The 23,475-nt window shown below is 37.6% G+C and overlaps 1 protein-coding gene across 8 annotated transcripts in view; it reads right to left on the reverse strand.

Moving 5' to 3' along the window:
- NUCB2 (nucleobindin 2) overlaps positions 1 to 23,475 on the reverse strand; it is a 53,910-nt gene that overhangs the window by 23,425 nt on the left and 7,010 nt on the right. For all 8 annotated transcript variants that reach the window (XM_064576791.1, XM_064576786.1, XM_064576787.1 and 5 more), the window contains 2 exons: positions 4,060 to 4,203; positions 3,375 to 3,482 (listed from right to left, as the gene is read on the reverse strand). In XM_064576791.1, the coding sequence (XP_064432861.1) occupies positions 3,375 to 3,482; positions 4,060 to 4,203 (252 nt within the window). The remainder of the gene's footprint in view (positions 1 to 3,374; positions 3,483 to 4,059; positions 4,204 to 23,475) is intronic.

Consider the following 23,475-nt stretch of genomic DNA (forward strand, 5'->3'; position numbering starts at 1 on the left):
AACTAATGGCACAGCTGCTTTGAAAAACAATCTGGCAGTTCCTCAAAAATTTAAACACAGAATTACCATATGACCCAGCAATTCCATTCTTAGGTATATACCTAAAGAATTGAAACATACGTTCACATAAAAACTTGTACCTGAATTTTCACAGCAGCATTATTCATACCAGTATAAAAAGTAGAAATAGGGCACCTGGGTGGCTCAGTTGGTTAAGCGACCGCCTTCGGCTCAGGTCATGATCCTGGAGTCCCTGGATCGAGTCCCGCATCGGGCTCCCTGCTCGGCAGGGTGCCTGCTTCTGCCTCTGACCCTCCCCCCTCTCATGTGCTCTCTCTCTCTCATTCTCTCTGTCTCAAATAAATAAATAAAATCTTAAAAAAAAAAAAAAGTAGAAATAACCAAATGTCCATCAACTGATGAGCTGATAACAAAATATGGAATATCCATAAAGTGGGATATTGTTCAGTCATAAAAAGAAATGAATGTATTAATATAAGCTACAATACAATGAACCTTGAAAAACATTATGCTCAAAGAAACCAGACACAAAAGGCCACATATTGTATAATTCCATTTATGTAGAATGTCCAAAATAGGCAAATCCATAGAGATAGAAAGTAGATCAATGATTGCCAAGGGATAAGAAGGGGTGGGGGAGTGATGGCTTAATGGGTACAGGGTTTCTTTTGGGGGGAAATGATATTGTTTAAAAGTAGATAGTGATTGGGGCGCCTGGGTGGCTCAGTCGGTTGAGTGACTGCCTTCGGCTCAGGTCATGATCCTGGAGTCCCGGGATCGAGTCCCGCATCGGGCTCCCTGCTCAGTGGGGAGTCTGCTTCTCCCTCTGACCCTCCCCCTTCTCATGTGCTCTCTCTCATTCTCCCTCTCTCAAATAAATAAATAAAATCTTTAAAAAAAAAAAAAGTAGATAGTGATAAATAAAATCTTTAAAAAAAAAGGGGGGGGGCACCTGGGTGGCTCAGTCAGTTAAGTGACTGCCTTCGGCTTGGGTCATGATCTCAGGGTCCTGGGATCGAGCCCCGCATCGGGCTCCCCACTCCGCGGGAAGCCTGCTTCTCCCTCTCCCACTCCCCCTGCTTGTGTTCCCTTTCTTGCTGTCTCTCTCTCTGTCACATAAATAAATAAAATCTTTACAAAAGAAAAAAAGTAGATAGTGATGATGGTCACATGTAGATATACTACTGAATTATATGCTTTAAAGGGGCAAGTTTTAAGGTATGTGAATTACATTTCAATAAAGTAATTTTTAAAAATAACTTGGCCACCTTAAGCTTTAGTAGTTACATATATAAATAACTTTTCAAAATTCATCTTTTTTAGGTTGTCTCCTTTGATTACTTTTCTCATAGATGAGTACTTAGATAAATGTTCCAAAATTTAAGAAACAAAATAGCTAGTAGCTTACTTTCTCTTATTTATAAATGCATTTGCAATCACAAACTGCAAATCTAACTAGCAATCAGGCAGACAGACCTTTTAGGACTGAGTCAATGGGGCTCACTGAGGAAGGTAAAGAAAAGAAACCCCCTACAAGGGAGACGAAGAAAGAATGTTCAGAGGTAAGAAGGCGAACTAGAAGAATTTGCTATTATAGAAGCAAAAAGAGTGATATACTCAAGGAGAGAGTAGTCATCATTATTACATACAACAATGGTTCTCAAAGTGTGGTCCCCAAGTAGAAGCATTAGCACCAACTGGGAACTTTAGAAATGCAAGTTCTGACTTACTGAATCACAAAGTCTATAGGTGGGGCACAGGAATCTGTGTTTCAACAAGCCCTAAAATCTGAGAACCACTAAGATAATAAAAAGGAGTCCAGTAAGAACAGGAATAAATAGTATTCACTGGATTTGGCAATTAAGAAGTCACTGACATCCTTCATGAAAGTATATTCAGTAGCGTGATGTGGGCAAAGCCATAATCTTTCCAGTCAGCAATATTTGGGAAGTGAAGAAATGCAGTATGATTCCCCTTTCAAAACACTTGGCTGAGGGGCACCTGGGTGGCTCAGTCTGTTAAGCAGCTGCCTTCAGACGCTTCTGCTCAGGTTATGATCCCAGGGACCTGGGATGGAACCCCACATCAGGCTCCCTGCTCAGCTGGGAGCCTGCTTCTCCCCTCCCTCTCCCTCTGCCTGCCGCTCCCCCTGCTTGTGCTCTCTCCCTCTCTCTCTGTCAAAATAAATAAATAAAATCTTTAAAAAAAAAAAAAAAACCTGATCAAAATATTTGGCTGAAAAGGAAAGGACAAATTTTAAATTTTTTCTCCCAGTTTTATTAAGCTAAGAGTCTTTGTGGAGCTATTTATAATGATTCCATTGGCTTGAGTTGTAGTGTCTATTTTTTTTTTGTTTTTTAAGATTTTATTCACTCATTTGACAGAGAGAGACACAGCGAGAGAGGGAACACAAGCAGGGGGAATGGGAGAGGGAGAAGCAGGCTTCCCGTGGAGCAGGGAGCCCGATGCAGGGCTCGATCCCAGGACCCTGGGATCATGACCTGAGCCCAAGGCAGACGCTTAATGACTGAGCCACCCAGGCACCCCTTTAGTGTCTATTTTAATTCTTGTATCTTTTTCATTGAATAACTGTTTAACTTACTACATTTTGTCTCCCCCTGCCCCAAAAGGGAATAGGATTGACTGTGAAAGGCAGAGTTATAAAAGTATTCCCATACCAAACCAGGATTATCTCTCTATTGTACTTCCTATTATCTACCTTTTCTGTTACCCACAAATAATGTTCTTTTTTTAAAAAAAGATTTATTTATTCCAGAGAAAGAGAGAGAGAGAACAGGGAAGGGGCAGAGAGAGAGGGAGAGAGAGAATCTCAAGCAGACTCCACACTGACCGTGGAGCCCAACGCATGGCTCAATTTCATGACCCTGAGATCTTGACCTGAGCCAAAACCAAGAGTTGGACATTTAACCCACTGAGCCACCTAGGCATCTTGCCACAAATAATGTTCTTAATCCTAACTTAAGTAGATAAGAGACACTGAAAGTTCTACATTAAATATTATTCTGCCCAGGAAATTAGATCAAATTAGTTCCTCAAAGGAAACATAAGATTACTCTCAAGATAATTCAGGGAAATTATTGGCATGATGCTCTTACCTCTATCAGGAAAAATGACTTCCCACCTTTCCCCACTGCTGAACTATGTGTCTCCACTAGGCATCTCCAAAATATATTATATCACCATTATATATTCATTCTAATAAACTTTTTCTAGATATTATTTATTCAGAATAAATAAGAGCTTGGAAAGAGTCTCATCTTTGTATTCCCAGTACTTAACTCAGTGTCTGGGATGTTCTAACATTTGTTAAATAATTATTTAATTACATTTACCTTTATTTCCTCTATGTCTGCTTTCTGGAGCTTTTCTCTGAAGTGATTATCTGTTTCCAGCACATCAATCACTTGCTTAAGATATTCGTCATAATAAAGTCCAGTATCCTTCAAATTAAGAAATAAACAATAATGTTTCTGAAAGTTTTTCTTCCCTGCATCTAAAGATCTCAATCGTAAAAAAAAATTTTTTTAATTAAAAAAAAAATAGACTAGCGAAACGGCATTGAGACGTATCTACTTTGATAGCTGGGACAAAGTTAAAAAGCTGTATTTCTCAAATGAAGAATTTTATGTCAGAACCAATATAATGTTTTATTGTTACATAAAGGTACATATTCTATATGGCTTAGACAATGAGGACTAACCAATAATATTAGTTGGTTGATTTTGCTCCACTGTCACCTGTCTCTCCTCATTGCTGTATCTCCTTTGAATATAATACAATGTTTTCTTGGCTAGTGAGCTCTCCACTGGAAATGTATTACGATTAATTCTCCTGTGCATTATTTAATATATGAACTACATTAAATAAACACTGTCTAATATTAAACATATGTTTATCCAATATTCTTTTACTGCTATTTCCGAAATAGTTCCTAAATGTACAATTTTATAAATAATAAATATTAGCAACATTTGTTTAAAATTCTTCCTACAAGGTTATCTTTATCATTTCACTTACTGGTGGTTCTATCTTCGCGCTGTCCACAGGTTGAATATTTTTTACTTTTGTCTTGTCTATGTCTATAGGCACAGCTTCAAGAGCAGTAAGTAGACAGGAAACCAAGAGAAAACAATATTGTAGTAAGATGGTCCTCCACCTCATCTGAAATAAAGGTATAATTATGGTAAGGTCTTGAAAAGATGTCTTCAAACTATATATACATGCATTCCCAATGCCATGTTAATAATATATCCAATTTCAAGAAATTTAATACAACAAAATAGTTCTAAAAAGAGGTTTAAAATAGACTATAGCTTATCAAAATAATGCTTAAAACAGATGACTAAAGAAAATAAGGGGAGAAATGCTTTTCAACTAAAATTAAAAAGAAAAGGAAACAAATTTTAAAATTTAAACAGCTTATAGTGTAAGAAAACATTTAGTTAATTATAAAAGCTTCAAATAAAAATGATAATAAGGGTCTCAGAATCTTAAAAAATTAATAGCCCAAATTTTAGAAAAGGAGAAGGAAAAACTATATTTTTTCAATTAAAATACTAGGAAGGCAAAATTTTTTCTAGATATATTTAATTTAGCTTCAACCTAATTTTGAAAGTAAGTTGCTCCATAAATATATGTTGATTAAAAGAGACAACTAGATAAAATATTCTCTTAGCCTTACAAACATCATTTTATCATAGCCAGTAGTCATTTGCTAAAATTCTTTTTGGTCAATAATTTTTCAAATAAATAGGTCAATAAAATATCAAGCTTGAAACAAGAGAGGAGCAAGTATTGTTATTTCCACAATATTATTCAGATTTTGTTTATTCCACTCCATATGGATCTTTAGTAGCTCTGGAGGACCTACTACAAGAATTAGAATGAGTAAAAATCTCATATTTAATTGATTTTATACATACAGACTCATGTTAGGGTCCAAGTCAAGAATATTGGTCTGACCAGCAGTGTGGAATATGCATTATTTAACTCAGAATCTCCCAAACGTAGCTGAGTATGGACTTTTCTTAAGTCACGTTTTTATTTTTATTTTTATTTTTTTATTTTTTTTTAAAGATTTTATTTATTTATTTGACAGACACAGCGAGAGAGGGAACACAAGCAGGGTGAGGGGCAGAGGGAGAAGCAGGCTTCCCGCTGAGCAGGGAGCCCGATGCGGGGCTCGATCCCAGGACCCTGGGATCATGACCTGAGCTGAAGGCAGTCGCTTAACCGACTGAGCCACCCAGGCGCCCCTTAAGTCACGTTTTTATCCATAGAACACAATTTGGAAAAGCGTATACTGCCTCATTTTTGTCACAAACCCAGGTAGTAGATAGGGCAGTGACTTGTTTTACAAATGAAAAAAATTTTAATTAAAGCAATTTACTCACAGAGCATTGTCTTGCATTACAAAATCACTAGAACTCACATTTTAGTGCTATTTCTAATATATCAAATTTTTTAGCATCTCTATTGAGATATAACTCACATGCCATAAAATTCACCCAGTTAAGGTACAGGGTTTGTCTATTCCGTAAAGATGCTACTCAAGGTTTAGTTCTCAAACCTGAAGGATCAAATCACCTGGGAGCTTGATTCTCAGGCTGCACCCAAGACCTCTGAAATCAGAATCTCTGGGGTGACGTCCAGAATCTGTTTTAAGAAACTTTCCAGGTAAACACACTATGGGTTGCTAGAGGGGAGGGGGGTGGAGGGATGGGGTAACTGGGTGCTGGACATTAAGGAGGGCATGTGATGTAATGAGCACTGGGTGTTATATAAGACTGATGAATCACTGACCTCTACCTCTGAAACCAGTAATACATGTTAATTAATTGAATTTAAATTTAAAAAATGGAAGGAAGGAAGGAAGGAAGGAAGGAAGAAAGGAAGGAAAGAAGAGAGAAAGCTTTCTAGGTAATTCCTACATACATATGCTCAAGCCCAAGATTCATCCTCCTCTAGGATACTTTAACATGATCACTGTGAGTAAATGTTTTTCAGGATGAAATGTTTGGGAGATGATGGCTCAATGAAGCTAAATAAAGTTTTCATCATTGCAAGACTTTCAGAACCTGTGATGGGTTACTATGCATTATGAATCTTTAATAGAAGGATGATTTGTTTCTCCACAGAAATTTTTCTCCTCTTCCCACAATTATTTTTTTATGACAACCGAAGTTTCTCATTCATGCTTCATGCCCATTACAGGTGTATCTTTTATTTTTGATCTTCGTTTTTTGAAAGATAATTTACATACCACAAAACTTACTCTCTGAAATTGTACAATTCAGAGGATTATATTCACAAGAGTGTGCAATTATCACCACCATCTAATTTTTTAGAACATTTTCATCACTCCAAAAAGAACCCGTACCCATTAACAGTCCTCCCCATTCCCTCATTCTCACAACTAATCCACTTTCAGTCTGTATAGATTTGCCTATTGTGGACATTTCATATATATGGACTCATATAACATGTAGCCTTTTGTATCTGGCTTTTTTCATTTAGCACTGTATTTTCAAGGTCCAATCATGTTGTGACATGAATCAGTACTTCATTCTTTTGTATAGCTTTTGTATACATCACAATTTGTTTATCAATTCATCAGCTGATGGACATTTGGGTTGTTCCTACTTTTTTGGCTAGTTTGAATAATGCTACTATGAACATTTGTGTTCAAGTTATTGTGTTACCATGTTTTCAATTCTTTCAGTTACATACCAAGGAGTGGAATTGCTGGGTCAATTTGGTGACTCCATGTTTAAGTTTTTGAGGAACTGCCAAACTATTTTCCATAGCACCATTTTACATTCCCACCAGCAATATATGAGGCTTCCAATCTCTCCACATCCTCAGCAACATGTGTTATTGTCTTTTTTATTATAGCCAACCTACTAGGTGTGAAGTGGTGTCTCATTTTGATTTTGATTTGCATTCATTGGCTAATAATGTGAGGCATCTTTGCATGTATTTATTAGCTATATCTTTACCTTTTTAAAATAATTAAGTATCATTGAGTTAGTTGTTTTTTTTAAAAAACTCTAAATTGAAACTTTTGTTACCTTTGCAAATCCTGTGGGTCCCTGCAAACAGGCTGACCAAATGACCATTAAAAAGGATAATAGTTTCAAGTGCAATCATGGCCCAAAAGCCCAAATTATGACTTAACTGCTCAAGTCAACTTCGATGTTTTCTACACAATTTCTAAAGTTTGAGTCTCCATGGTTCCTAACATGGTACACATGTAGTTGGAAAATGAATAAGTGCTAACATTATTTGAATAGTCTTTATATAAATGTGCACGCAGAAAATCAGCTGAGTGATATACCTCTATAACTTCATTTTGCAGACCTCCTCAGGAACTGTGACTAGCCCTGGATATGGTCAACCCAGAGTTTAGAAGAATCTTTCACATAGACTCCTCCCCTCCACCCACAGTACCTCCACTATCCTATACTCTCCTTCTACCACATAACACACACACACACAGGGCAATTAATGAGCAGTTCTGTCTCCACAATTGGCAGCTGTCACATATTTTGAAATATGCTCTTTTTTTAAAAAAAAATAGTGTCCATCTTTACTCCAATATACAATAGAAGCCTGAGATTAGTAAAAGTAAATTATCGTTAAATTGAATCTTGGAAGTGGAATCCCTTTTGCAATTTGTCTCTTCTCACACTGTTCTGCTAGGTTTCCCATAAATGAGAAGGAAAGTCAAGAAAGGAATATGTTTGTACATATGAATGTGTGTATGTGTGTGCGCACACACACACATCTCAGCATCTCAAAATGACTAAGTAACAAAAATTGTCTCTGGGTATCTACTCTAAAGCTTTAACTGAATTTATGGTTCATTAACTTTTTTTTTTTTTAAGATTTTATTTATTTATTTGAGAGAGAGAGACACAGCGAGAGAGGGAACACAAGCAGGGGGAGTGGGAGAGGGAGAAGCAGGCTCCCCGCAGAGCAGGGAGCCCAATGCGGGACTCGATCCCAGGACCCTGGGATCATGACCTGAGCCGAAGGCAGTCGCTTAACCGACTGAGCCACCCAGGTGCCCTGGTTCATTAACTTTTAATTGGGACCTTTTTTAAAAAGGTAAAGATACAGCTAATAAATACATGCAAAGACTTATTATAAATAACAATAGAAACCATCAGTTGAATGTTTACTATGTACCAAGCAGTATGCTAATTTTTTTTATATTAAGTAATTAATTCTTACAATGACTCTGTGAAATAAATATTATTGCCATTTTAAAGTACAGGAAACTGAGAGGTGTCAGTTAAAAAAACTGATCTGGGGGGTGCCTGAGTGGCTCAGTCGTTAAGCATCTGCCTTTGGCTCAGGTCATGATCCCAGGGTCCTGGGATCGAGCCCCGCATCGGGCTCCCTGCTCGGCGGGAAGCCTGCTTCTCCCTCTCCCACTCCCCCTGCTTGGGTTCCTCTCTTGCTGTGTCTCTCTCTGTCAAATAAATAAATAAAATCTTTAAAAACAAAACAAAACAAAAAACCTGATATGGGTCACACAGGAGTAAGTCACATAGCCAAAAGTTTGGGCCAGGGAATGACTGACGCCCAAGCCTAGGACTGTTTTTAAGCAGTGGTTCTCAAAGTGTGATCCCTGGGCCAGTAGCAGCAACATCAGCTGGGAGTTAGTTAGAAATGCAAAATATCAAGGCTTCCTCCAGACTTCTAAATTGGAGACTCAGGGAGGGAGGGGCATAATCTGTTTTAACAAACCCTGTAGGTGATTGTAAAGCTTGCTAACATTTGGAAACAGACTGCCTCCCTTTGCTCTATTATTCATGAACCTCCTCTGCAAAGAGAGACAAAGAGAATGCTTATCTGAAGAGTAAATTTAGATCCTCAAGGAACAGAGAAATGGGTGTTACATCTAAGAAGAGTAAGGCAAAATTAAATTTAGGTCTATATTCTAATTCCAGCTTCATCACTCACTTGCTATGAGATCATAGGTCAGTCAATTAACTTTCCCTGCTTGTTTCCTTATTTTTAAAAATAACGGATTTTTTTTTTTAAGGGGAATTTAACTAGACCTCAATATTCTTTAAGCTCTTAAATTCTATTACCAGGTTTTTTTCTTTTTGTTATAAAGATCTTTTTCTGGGGCGCCTGGGTGGCTCAGTTGGTTAAGCGACTGCCTTCGGCTCAGGTCATGATCCTGGAGTCCCTGGATCGAGTCCCGCATCGGGCTCCCTGCTCAGCAGGGAGTCTGCTTCTCCCTCTGACCCTCCTCCCTCTCATGCTCTCTGTCTCTCATTCTCTCTCTCAAATAAATAAATAAAATCTTTAAAAAATAAATAAATAAATAAATAAAGATCTTTTTCTGTTACATCATCGGAAATGATGGGGCACCTGGGTGGCTCAGTCAGTTAAGCATCTGCCTCCGGCTCAGGTCATGATCTCAGGGTGCTGGGATGGAGACTGGAGTCAGGCTCCCTGCTCAGCGGGGAGCCTGCTTGTCCCTCTCTCTCTCTGCCCCTTCCACTCCCCACCCACCCCTCCTGCTCTCTTGCGCTGTCTCATGAGCGCTCTCTCTCTCTCAAATAAAATCTTAAAAAAAAGAAATGCTAATAAAATTGCTTGCACTCACACCAATTGTATGAAATGATTAAGTTATATGGTTTATAAGTCCTTTAAACTAAATATTGCGTATTCAGCCAGTTTAAAATCATATCGGTAGAGCAAGTAGAAGATCTGGGCACTGGGATACAAAGAATACAAAAATTAACTACCAAAGAAACTTTCTATCTACATACAATAAAAATGAGGTAAAGCCAGAAACATTTCACTTTTGGATACCAGGTGCCCTCTGATCAAACTTACACCCTTGCTACTGGAGGAGAAAGTTCCTCCTTGATTTCAGGTTTAGAGATTGCCAGACTTGTATTTCATTCAAGCTGGATTTTTTTTTACTTTTGCAGGAAGGAAATAATGACTTGTGGACTGCCATTTCAAAACCAAAAGCAGTTTCAATTTTTGATAATTTTAGAGGACAAAAGACTGAGAGTTCGAGGAGAAACTTATTTGCTTTCAAATCAAATACAACATAACTGATTAAAAACAAATATAACCAGATGGAAAACAATGCATATTATGATTCTATTTATATCTAATGTCCAGAATAAGCAAATCCATAGAGAAAGAAAGTAGATTAATGGTTGCTTAGGACTACTGGTGGGTGGGGCGGGGGGGCGGGAGAGGGAGAAATGACTGCTAATGGGCATGGCTTTCCTTTTTGGGGTAATAAAAATGTTCTAAAATTAGACAGTAGTGATAGTTGTACAACCTTGTCAATGTACTAAAAATTGTACACTTTAAAAGTGTGAATTTTATGACACATGAATCAAATTTCAATTTTTAAAACAGTAATGAAAAACAGCAAAAAATCTGAGCTTATAAAAAATATGAACATAAGAAAAAGAACAAATACAATTTATAAACCATCATTAACCTATGGAAGTATGGAAGTATAAACTAGCCATTCACTTTTCATAATTATCCAATTTTTATATTCTTTTTTTTTAAGTGGGCATGGAACCCAATGTGGGGCTTTAACTCATGACCCTGAAATCAAAACCTGAGCTGAGATCAAGAGTCAGACACTTAACCAACTGAGCCACCCAGGCGCCCCTCCAATATTTATATTCTTAATAATTTTTGTCTGCTTAAACTATCATTACTAGAAAGTAAAAATCTCACTGTATGATTTTGGATTTATCTGTTTTCCTTATAATCCTGTCAATTTTATTGAGAATTTTGAGGCTATGTTACTAAATGTACACAAATTTAAGATTTTCTAGCTTTTGGTAGATTTACTCTTTTATACATTTGAGTCACCTTTATGCACTTTGCCTTAAGGTCTACTCTATTTTTTTTTTTTTTAAGATTTTATTTATTTATTTGAAAGAGAGAGAACGAGAGACAGAGAGCAGGAGAGGGAGGAGGGTCAGAGGGAGAAGCAGACCCCCTGCCGAGCAGGGAGCCCCATGCGGGACTCGATCCCGGGACTCGATCCCGGGACTCCAGGATCATGACCCGAGCCGAAGGCAGTCGCCCAACCAACTGAGCCACCCAGGCGCCCCAAGGTCTACTCTATTTGATAGTAATATAGCTAAATAGTTTTCTTTTCTTTTGTTTTCTTTTTTTGAATTTCAAATTAAGCTCTATTTTTTTCAGCTTAACATTCTTATTTTTGTTTTTTTTAACTTAAATTCAATTAACCTATAGTATATTATTAGTTTCAGAGGTAGAGTTCAGTAATTCATCAATCTTATATAATACTCAGCACTCACTACATCACATTTTTTTTTTAAGATTTTATTTATTTATTTCAGAGAGAGAGAATGAGAGAGAGCACATGAGAGGGGGGAGGGGCAGAGGGAGAAGCAGGCTCCCTGCCGAGCAGGGAGCCCGATGCAGGACTCGATCCTGGGACTCCAGGATCATGACCTGAGCCAAAGGCAGTCGCCTAACCAACTGAGCCACCCAGGCACCCCATCACATTTTCTTTTGATTAGTGTATGGAGATACACACACTTTTTAATCTAGCCTAATGATCTCTGTCTTCTTCTTTTTTTTTTTTAAAGATTTTATTTATTTATTTGAGAGAGAGAGAATGAGAGAGAGCACATGAGGGGGGGGGGTCAGAAGGAGAAGCAGACTCCCCGCCGAGCAGGGAGCCCGATGCGGGACTCGATCCAGGGACTCCAGGATCATGACCTGAGCCGAAGGCAGTCACTTAACCAACTGAGCCACCCAGGCGCCCTGATCTCTGTCTTCTAACTGGAGTATTTTCTCTGTTTATATTTAATCAAATAATGTATTTAAGCAATTCCAAAATGCACAATTTCCTGAGTTTAACATCTCAGAAATCAAAGAGCGCTTTTCTAATGGAATATTAAAATTATGATTCACCAAGTGGCACCAGCAACATTATCTTTACTGTCTGTGCATGAAACTTATCATAGCTATTCTTACTCCCATTTCTTAGGATTGAGTTTTTCCATTGTTGGTGCCTCATAAATTAATTGCTATTTTTAAAAGTCTTCAAAAATAATTATGATTTGGCATGGAAGTAGAGTTATTGCATAAACACAGAAATGAAGCAGCTAATATTAGTGAAGCAAATATTTGATACTAAAGGAATAACAGCAACTTAAGCCTTCTTGTAAAGAACAACTAAATGCTTTACCTGACTTTAGACAGGAAGACACCACAAGTAGACAAAACTGTTATACTTTGTTACTGAGATGCAGTAAGGTTACCCTTGAGTAGCCAAACAATGCAAATGAAGATAGTAGAAACTAACAATGCCGCCAAGAATTTTTTTTAATTATATGGAATATGAGGCTGATTTGACGGATTCATGCATGGCTAAGACAAATATCAATTTGTCAGAAACTTGCTATGAATACTGAACAGAAGCTGCATGACTTCCATGAAATTTGAGGAAAAAACAAAGCTGAGTCAGTCTATAGAAAATGCTGACAAACCCGATGCTCTTTTATATACCTGAAAATGGTACACCAATGCTAAAGGCGCTAACAAAACTGATATCCTAAAAACGGGTTAGAGAGTAGCATATGTAACATTATGTGTAACCTAGTGTTATAACTGTAACACTATGCATGGACGCCTATGGCCGAAAGTCGCTGCCATATTAAATTTTAAACTACAAAATAATTTCCCCAAAAATGCTATTGTATGCATAAAAGGGTGGGAGAGGGGTGATGGCTGAGCTAAAGGAAGGCTGCCTAAATCTGGTTTGAATGTCCAAGAGCCCTCCATAACCTGCTAAGCGTATTAGTCTGGCTCTTGATACATTGTGAGGCCATGCATCTAATTATTTAAAGAACAGAATGCCTGAAAAGTAACACAACCTGATGTTATTCCTGATGCCATGTCTAGACCACTGCAATCCTCAGTGATTCAGTCAACAAACCACTGAAGAACGGGTGGAGGAAAGAAGATATATCTGAAAACTTTCCTTTGTCACCTTTAAGAAGCACTGGTATCAAAGCTTGCAAAGTGTCAGAGGCTTAGAAGAAATTCCAGGCAAAGGGGCTTGAAGAATTTCCCAGAAGAAAATCACCCTCAGTCTCCATAGCAGAAAGAACAATGTGCAGAAAAACAGACGTTGACAAGTGTGAATCAAGAAAGTGTTTCAAGGGGCACCTGGGTGGCTCAGTCGTGAAGCGTCTGCCTTTGGCTCAGGTCATGATCCCAGGGTCCTGGGATCGAGCCCCGCATCAGGCTCCCTGCTCAGCTGGGAGTCTGCTTCTCCCTCTCCCTCTCCCCCTGCTTGTGTTCCCTCTTTCACTGTGTCTCTCTGTCAAATAAATTAATTAAAAAAAAAATTTTTTTTTTAAAGTGTTTCAAAAGAATCAGACTATGAATATGCAAAAGCCTTAAGAATACTTTAACCAATTTCATCATGTATGCCCAAAGTGATATGAGAAAAATCTCTATGTGAATCTAAAAAATGCACTTTCATAAACATAAAACGAAGTTGTGACAGAGCATAGTGTCACAGTTTAATTGCCAGTATTTTTTTCTATATGATATGTATTGATGTGTCTTAATATCAGTGAAGTCTTAGAGTCAATGAGATAGCCTATCTTGGGTTTTAAATCTACCATCTTCTTTCAGATTTTCTATTTATTCTGCTGCTTTAATATTTATTTCCTCTTTCTTCCCTTTTTGTTTGTTTTTTATTAGTGGAGGATTTAAAAAATACTTTTTTCCTTCTGATACTTTCTAATCGTTTAGTATTTATTCCAGAAGTAATTAAGACAACTAACTGAAGTCTCTGAAGTCTAAAGCGAATTAAAACATTTACTTCTTTTTAAAAAAAAATTTTTTTAATCCAGTATAATTAACATACCATGTTATATTAGTTTCAGGAGTAGAATATAGTGATTCAACAATTCTATGTATTACTCAGTGCTCATCATGGTAAATGTACTTTTAATCCTTTTTACTTATTTCACTCATCTCCCCACCCACCTCTCCTCTGATAACCACCAGTTTGTTCTCCATATTTAAGAGTCTGTTCTTTTGCTTGTCTTTTCTTTTCTGTTAAAACATTTACTTCTTAATAAGGGTTCAAGAATATTAACTGTTATCATAACAAAAGAAGTGGAAGATGTTCTAACACATGAGGTAGAAAAGTAATGATACAAAAATTTCTTTAAAACCAAGATAGTGTCAAATGTGTCAGATATACATTTACAGATTTTCATAAACCTGATAATATGCAAATGTCCATACAAAATAAGGAGAGACAAGTATAAGGAGAGGTAATGGGAAGATGGGGAAACTAACCTACTTTTCTTCCAATATCTGGTCAGTAAAAATGGCCTCCTTTCCTTTATCACCCTCTTCTTCCATAAGAAGAAAAGAGATCCAAAGAAGACCCTGGGTGGAACTGTGCTGAAACAGTAGACTGATACAACCAGGATAGGCAGATAATTTATGCTCTAAAGTCAAATGATCTGAAATTTTAAATCAGGTGATCTCAAGACTGCATGGAAAGCATTGCACCCAAGGGCATCAGAGCCTCAGGCAAAAATACAAAGCACAGTTCTGAAACCTCTTCTACCATTCAGTAGATACAAAATAGTTTCCCTAAATTTCCAAGTCCTAAAAGGAAGCTTATCTCTCTTCTCCTGTCTCCAACAAACCAAAATTCCCATTCATACAGAGGTGGATTTTTTAACTATTGATTCATACCAGTAGTTAACCAAATTAAGTTTACTTGGGGGGTGGGGGGGGTGCGCGCGCACGTGTGTGTGTGTGTGTGTGTGTGTGTATCAGAAAGTTTCCTGTTTCGATTGCAGGGAGAGATGCTGTTAGTGGTTAAAAAGAATGGTCATGGGTAAGAAGGGGGAAGAATACAGAAAACTGAGAGTAACTTATTTCTTCTTTTCTTGTTTCTCTATTCCTCCTTCATCTACCTTTTTCTCCGCCTTTCAACCCTCCTCTTTTACTCTTCTTCATTTTAAATTGAAGTGTATTTCCTTAAGCTATTGTATGTATTTATTAATTTAACAAGTATTTATTAGGTGCCTTCTATGTACCAGATATGCTGGATACAAAGGTAAAAACAAATAGGACATGGCCTCATCCTTATAGGCCTCCCAATCTACTGTAGAAGGTAGCCTATAAAATACACAAATGCAATTTGATACCACCCAAAGCAATCTACACATTTAATGCAATCCCCATCAAAATATCACTAACATTTTTCACAGAGCTAGAACAAACAATCTTAAAATTTGTATGGAACCACAAAAGACCCCAAGTAGCCAAAGCAGTTCTGAAAAAGAAAAACAAAATGGGAGTCATCAAGATTCCAGATTTCAAGTTATACTACAAAGCTGTAGTCATCAACAGAGTATGATAAGGGCACAAAAACAGACACATAGATCAATGGAACAGAATAGAGAACCCAGAAATAGACCCACAACTATAAGGTCAACTAATCTTCAACAAAGCAGGAAAGACTACCCAATGGAAAAAAGATAGTCTCTTCAACAAATGGTGTTGGGAAAACTGGACAGCAACATACTGAAGAATGAAACTGGACCATTTCTTACACCATACACAAAAATAAATTCAAAACGGATGGAATACCTAAATGTGAGACAGGAAATCATCAAAATCCTAGAGGAGAACACAGGCAGAAATATCTTTGACCTCAGCCATAGCAACTTCTTACTAGACACATCACCATAGCCAAGGGAAACAAAAGCAAAAATGAACTATTGGGACTTCATCAAGATAAAAAGCAAAAGAAAAAAAGTACAGCAAAGGAAACAATCAACAAAACTTAAAAAAAATTTTTTTTAATCCAGTGGAATAGATACTTTTCCAAAAAAGACATCCAGATGGCTAACAGACACATGAAAAGATGTTCAACATCATTCGGCATCAGGGAAATACAAATCAGTATCCTCTCATTGTCAGAATGGCTAAAATTAACAACACAAGAAACAACAAGTGTTGGTGAGGATGCAGAGAAAGGGGAACTTTTGGGTTGAAGACCTATATGTGAGACCTGAAACCATAAAATTTCTAGAAGAAAACAAAAGCAGTAATCTCTTTAACATCAGTTATAGAAACATCTTTCTACATATGTCTCCTTTGGCAAAGGAAACAAAAGCAAAAATAAACTATTGGGACTGTACCAACATAAAATATTCTCACAGAGGGAAGGAAACTATCAACAAAATAAAAGGACAATATACTGAATGCGAGAAGATATTTGCAAATGACGTATCCAATAAGGAGTTAATATCCAAAATATATAAAAACTTACACAACTCAACACCAAAATAATAATAATAATAATAATCCAATTTAAAAATGGGCAGAGGAGGGGTGCCTGGGTGGCTCAGTCGTTAAGCATCTGCCTTCTGCTCAGGTCATGATCCCAGGGTCCTGGGATCGAGCCCCGCATGGGGCTCCCTGCTCCACGGGAAGCCTGCTTTTCCCTCTCCCACTCCTTCTGCTTGTGTTCCCTCTCTCGCTGTGTCTCCCTCTGTCAAATAAATAAAATCTTTAAAAAAAAAAAATGGGCAGAGGACTCAACAGATATTTTTCCAAAGAAGACATAGAAACAGCCAACAGACACATGAAAAAATGCTCAATATCACTGATCATCGGGGAAATGCAAATCAAAACAATGAGATATTACCTCACATCTGGCAGAATGGCTAAAATAAAAAACACAAGAAATAACAAGTGTTGGCGAGGATGTGTAGAAAAAGGAACCCTCATGCACTATTGGTGGGAATGCAAGCTGGTGCAGGCACTGTGGAAAACAGTATTGTGGTTTCTCAAAAAAATTAAAAACAGAATTACTATATGATCCTATAATTCCACTGCTGGGTATTTACCCAAAGAACATGAAAACACTAATTCAAAAAGATACATGCACCCTTATGTTTACTGCAGTATTATTTATAACAGCTAAGATATGGAAGCCACCCAACTGTTGTTGATCCATTGATGAATGGATAAAGATGTGAGATATACACATCATGGAATATACACACCATGGAATATTACTCAGCCATAGAAAGAATGAAATCTTGCCATTTGCAACAACATGGATAGACCTAGAGGGTATAAGGCTAAGTGAAATAAGTCAGTCAGAGAAAGACAAATACCATATGATTTCGCCCCTCTGTGGAATGTAAGAAATAAAGCAAACAAAAAAAGAAAAAAGAGACAAACAAAAAAAGACCCTTCACTATAGAGAATAAACTGGTGGTTGCCAGAGGGGAGGTGGGTGGGAGGATGGGTAAAATAGGTGAAGGGGATTAATAGTACACTTATATTGATGAACACTGACTAATACATAGAATTGTTGAATCGTAATATTATACATCTGAAACTAATAGAACACTGTATGTTAATTATACTTGTTAAAAAAATAAAAAATTTAAAAAGGAAAAAATAGTGAGTTTTTATACATGTAAGTCCCTTGACTATTTTGTTTATTTGGGGTCAATGGTTCTAGAACAGAAAAAAAGGGAAACTGAAGCACTATTAGCAAAAGAATTACTGAACTTTGTGCCTAAATAGTACAAGGAAAAATTCCAAACCTTGCAAAAACACAAACATACTTTGTAGAAATAAAATCTTCACTTGCTCCTTATCTTGGTTGTAATATCACTAAGAGAGTGACTGAATCTAGATTCTCCTCCCTCCCAATTTCCATTTCCTGAATTTCAGTCTCTTCCTTGAAACTTTATTTCAGTTCACTTTCTTTACAGATACAGTGGCAACTGAACCACTTAACATGACAAGTATAAAGTATATTTACATAATATTTACAAAGAAAATTCTGGACAGGAATAAAATAGTGATTTACCTAAGTAAATTAAGGAAAGGCTAGTAGTTGGGGCGCCTGGGTGGCTCAGTTGATTAAGCAACTGCCTTCGGCTCAGGTCATGATCCTGGAGTCCCTGGATCGAGTCCCGCATAGGGCTCCCTGCTCAGCGGGGAGTCTGCTTCTCCCTCTGACCCTCCCCCCTCTCATGCTCTCTCTCTATCTCATTCTCGCTCTCAAATAAATAAAATCTTTAAAAAAAAAAAAAAAAAGGAAAGGCTAGTAGTTAAGAGGAAATTTTAAGACAGGTAACAAGTGGTTAAAAAAACCCAGATACATAAGGAAGGCAAAAGTGGGCCTCATGTGACAATATTGAACTTAAATGTACCTTGAGATGGATTATACTTTCACTGTCCTCACCCATCCCCCGCCCCCCTCTAAAACCCTGTTTGATTCCTGGAGTCCATAGTCTCTCATGGTTCATATCCCCCTTTGATATCTCCCCCTCCATTTCCCCTTCCTTTTCCTAATGTCCCCCATGCTATTCTTTGTGTTCCACAAATAAGTGAAACCATATGATAATTGTCTTTCTCTGACTTATTTCACTTAGCATAATCTCCTTCAGTTCCATCCATGTTGATGCAAATGTTGGGTATTCATCCTTTCTGATGGCTGAGTAATATTCCACTGTATATATAGACCACATCTTCTTTATCCATTTTCTGTTGAAGGGCATCTCGGCTCCTCCCACAGTTTGGCTATTGTGGACATTGCTGCTATGAACACTGGGGTGCATATGCCCCTTCTTTTCACTACATCTGTAGTGAAAAGGCACATACTGCATGGAGCACTGGGTGTTATATGCAAACGATGAATCATGGAACACTACATCAAAAAGTAATGATGTACTGGATGGTGAATAACATAATTTAAAAAAATTATAATTAGAAAAAGGAGATGTAGGCGCCTGGGTGGCTCAGTTGTTAAGCGTCTGCCTTCGGCTCAGGTCATGATCCTGGGGTCCTGAGATTGAGCCCCGCATCGGGCTCCCTGCTCAGCGGGAAGCCTGCTTCTCCCTCTCCCACTCCCCCTGCTTGTGTTCCCTCTCTCACTGTGTCTCTCTCTGTCAAATAAATAAAATCTTTAAAAAAAAAAAAAAAAAAGAGGAGATGTATTATACTTTCAACATAAATTTACTTCCTAATGATACCATTAGGATAACTTATCTGTCTTTTTAGTACCTTGTATAAGGCAAATGGCTCAATTAATGTTAGCTCTTTTAAACACATCCATAAATTGTACAAGAAACATCTATTGAGCATTTATGAGTAATTTTAAAAACTAACCAGACTTCTAAAGGAATTAGAAAAAGAAGAGCAAAGCCCAAAGTTAGTAGAAGGAAGGAAATAATAAAGATCAGAGCAGAAATAAATGAAATAGACATAGACAACAAAAGGGTTGAGGGGTGGGGAGAAAGATCAACAAAACCAAGAACTAGTTCTTTGGTAAGATTAACAAATTGATAAACCTTTAGCCAGACTCATCAAGAAAAAAAGAGGGAGGACTCAAATAAATAAGATCAAAGATGAAAGAAGAGAAATAACAAGCAACACAACAGAAATATAAAAGATTGTGAGACTAGATGAAAAATTATATGCCAACAAACTGGACAACCTAGAAGAAATTGATAAAGTCCTAGAAACATACAATCTTCCAAAACTGAATCAGGAAGAAATAAAAAATCAGAACAGACCAGGGTGCTTGGGTGGCTCAGTCAGTTAAGCATTCAACTCTTGATTTTGGTTCAGGTCATGATCCCAGGGTCCTGGGATCAAGTCCCACATCGGGCTCTCTGCTCAGCAGGGAGCCTGCTTCTCCCTCTGCCTGCCGCTCCCCCTGCAGGTGCTCGCTCTCTGACAAATGAATAAATAAAATCTTTTTAAAAATTTTTAAAAAATAACAAAGAGTTAATACCCATTCTTAAAAAATAGAAGAGGAAGCGGGTGCCTGGGTGGTTCAGTTGGTTAAGCATCCAACACTTGATTTCAGGGTCACGATCTCAGAGTTGTGAGATCAAGCCCCATGTCGGGCTCCACACTCAGTGCGGAGTCTGCTTGAGATTCTCTCTATCCCTCTCCCTCTGCCTCTCCCCCTGCTCTTTCTCTCTCTCTAAAGTAAATAAATAAATCTTAAAAAAAAAAGGGGGGGGACACCTGGGTGGCTCAGATGGTTAAGTGTCTGCCTTCGGCTCAGGTCATGATCCCAGAGTCCTGGGATCAAGTCCCACATCGGGCTCCTTGCTCAGCAAGAAGCCTGCTTTTCCTTCTGCCTGCCATTCCCCCTGCTTGTGCGCTCTCTCTCTCTCACTCTCTCTGGCAAATAAATAAATAAAATCTTAAAAAAAAAAAAAAAAAGTAAAAAAAAAATAGAAGAGGAAGGAAAACTTTGAAATTCATTCTATTAGACCAGCATTACCCTGGTATCAAAGCCAGACAAAGACACCCCAAAAAAAGAAAACTACAGACCAATATCCCTAATGAACACAGATGCAAAAATCCTCAACAAAATATTAGCAAATCAAATTCAACCATACATTAAAAGGATCATTCACCACTACCAAGTGGGGTTTATTCCAGGGATGCAAAGATGGTTTAATATCTGCAAATCAACCAACATGACACACCATGTTAAAAAAATGAAAGATAAAAACCATACGACCATCTCAACAGATGCAAAAAAAAGCATTTGACAAAATTCAACATCCATTCATGATAAAAATTCTCAACCAAATGGGTTTAGGGGGAACATACCTCAATATAATAAAGAACAGATATAACAAACCCTCAGCTAACATCATACTCAATGGCGAAAAACTGAAAGCTTCTCCTCTAAGATCAGGAACAAGACAAAGTATGTTCACTCTTGCTACTTTTAGTCAACATAGTAGTGGAAGTTCTAAGCAATCAGACAGAAAATGAAAAAAAAAAGGCATCCAAATTGGCAAGGAAGAAGTAAAACTGTAACTATTTGCAGGTAACATGGCATTATATGTAGAAAACCCTAAAGACTCCACCAAAAAAAAGTTAGAACTAATTAATGAATTCAGTAAAGCTGCAGGATACAAAATTAATATACAGGAATCTGTTGCTCCTATACACAAAGAATAAAGTAGCAGAAAGAGAAATTTAATAATAAACATTTACAGTTGCATTAAAAAGAATAAAAGACCTAGAAATAAATTTAACTAAGGAGATAAAAGAATTGAACTCTGAAAACTGTAAGAAGACATTGATGAAAGAAATTGAAGATAACATGAATGGAAAGATATACCATGCTTATGGATTAGAAGAATTAATATAGTTAAAATGTCCATACTACCCAAAGCAATCTATATTCAATGCAATCCCTATCAAAATAGCAATAGTACTTTACACAAAACTGGAACATAATCCTAAAATTTGTATAAACCCACAAAAGACCTTGAATAGTCAAAGCAATCTTTTTTTTTTTTTTTAATTTCACAAAGAGATAGAGAAAGAGCACAAGCAGGACGAGGGGCAGACGGAGAGGGAGAATCCCAAGCAGACTCCACGCTGAGCACAGAGCCCCACGCAGGGCTAATCCCAGGACCCTGAGATCATGACCTGAGCTGAAATCAAGAGGCAGAGGCTTAACCAACTGAGCAACCCAGGCACCTGCCAAAGCCATCTTGAGAAAGAAGAACAAAGCTGCAAGTATCACAATCCCAGATTTTTATGCTATAATACAAAGTTACAGTAATCAAAACAGTATGGTATTGGCACAAAAATAGACACATAGATCAGCAGAACAGAATAGAGAGCCCAGGGGTGCCTGGGTGGCTCAGTCCATTAAGCATCTGCCTTCAGCTTAAGTAATGATCTCAGGGTCCTGGGTTCAAGCCCCTCATCAGGCTCCCTGCTCAGCAGGGAGTCTGTTTCTCCCTCTCCCTCTGCCCCTTCCCACTGCTCATGCTGCCTCTCTCTCTCAAATAAATAAATATTTAAAGAAAAGAAAAAAAAAGGATACAGAGCCCAGAAATAAACCCATGCTTATACAGTCAATTAATCTACAACAGGGATGCCTGGGTGGCTCAGTCAGTTAAGTGTCTAACTCTTCATTTGGCTCAGGTCATGATCTCAGTGTTGTGAGACTGAGCCTCAGGTCAGGCTTGTGCTGAGCGTGAAGCCTGCTTAAGATTCTCTCTCTCCCTGGGGTGCCTGTGTGGCTCAGTTGGTTGAGCAGCCAACTCTCAGTTTAGGCTCAGGGCATGATCTCAGGGTTGTAAGATCAAGACCTGCATCAAGCCCTGCATCGGGTTCCCCACTTAGCGGGAAGTCTGCTTGAGATCTCTCTCTCTCTCTCTCCCTCTCCCTCTTCTCCTCCCCTGCTTGTATGCATGTGTTCTCTCTCTCTCTCTCAAATATAAAAATAAATATTAAAAAAAAATAGGGTCTCTCCCTCTCCCCCTAACCCCAACTTGCACACACTCTCTCTCCCTCTTAAAAAAAAAAAAAAAACACTAATCTGTGACAAAGGAGACAAGAATATACAATGGGGAAAGACAGTCTCTTCAATAAATGGTTTTGGTAAAACTGGACAGCTATAAGCAAATGAATGAAACTAGACCATTTTCTTATACCATACACAAAGATAAATTCAAAATGGATTAAAGATCTATATGTGAGACCTAAAACCATAAAAATTCCTAGGAAAAAAAAAAGCAGGCACTCTTCTCTTTGACATCAGCCTTAGAAATATTTTTCTAGATATGTCTCCTTTGGCAAGGGAAACAAAAGCAAAAATAAACTATTTGGACTACATCAAATTAAAAAGCTTTTGCACAGTAAAGGAATCCATCAACAAAATAAAAAGGTAATCTACTGAACGGGAGAAGATATTTGCAAATGATATATCCAATAAGGAGTTAATATCCAAAATATATAAAGAACTCATACAACTTGATAGCAAAAAAACAAATCAGATTCAAAAAAGAGCACAGGACCTGAACAGACATTTTTCCAAAGAAGACAGACAGATGTCCAAGAGACACCTGAAAAGATGCTCAACATCATTCATCATCAGGGAAATACAAATCAAAACCACATTGAGGTATCACCTCACACCAATCAGAATAGCTAGTAGCAATAAGAAATAACAAGTGTAAACCAAAATGTAGAGAAAAGGGATCTCTTATGCACTGTTGGTGGGAATGTAAATTGGTACAATCACTAGAAAAACAGCATGAAGGTTCCTCAAAAAATTAAAAATGAAATACCACATGATCTAGTAATTCCACTGCTGGGTATTTATTCAAAGAAAATGAAAACACTAATTTGAAAAAACTATATGCACCCCTGTTTACTGCAGCATTATTTACAACAGTGAAGACATGGAAGCAACCTCAGTGTCCATTGATAGATGAACAGATAAAGAAAATGTGGTATATATCCTGGAATGTTACTCAGCCATAAAAAAGAACAAAATCTTGTCGTTTGCAACAACATGGATATACCTAGAGGGTATTATGCTAAGTGAAATAA

The sequence above is a fragment of the Mirounga angustirostris genome, unplaced genomic scaffold (assembly GCF_029215605.1).
Source record: "Mirounga angustirostris isolate CCGP_5_RB_7025 unplaced genomic scaffold, mMirAng1.0.hap1 SCAF_13, whole genome shotgun sequence".
In the NCBI taxonomy this organism is placed as follows: domain Eukaryota; kingdom Metazoa; phylum Chordata; class Mammalia; order Carnivora; family Phocidae; genus Mirounga; species Mirounga angustirostris.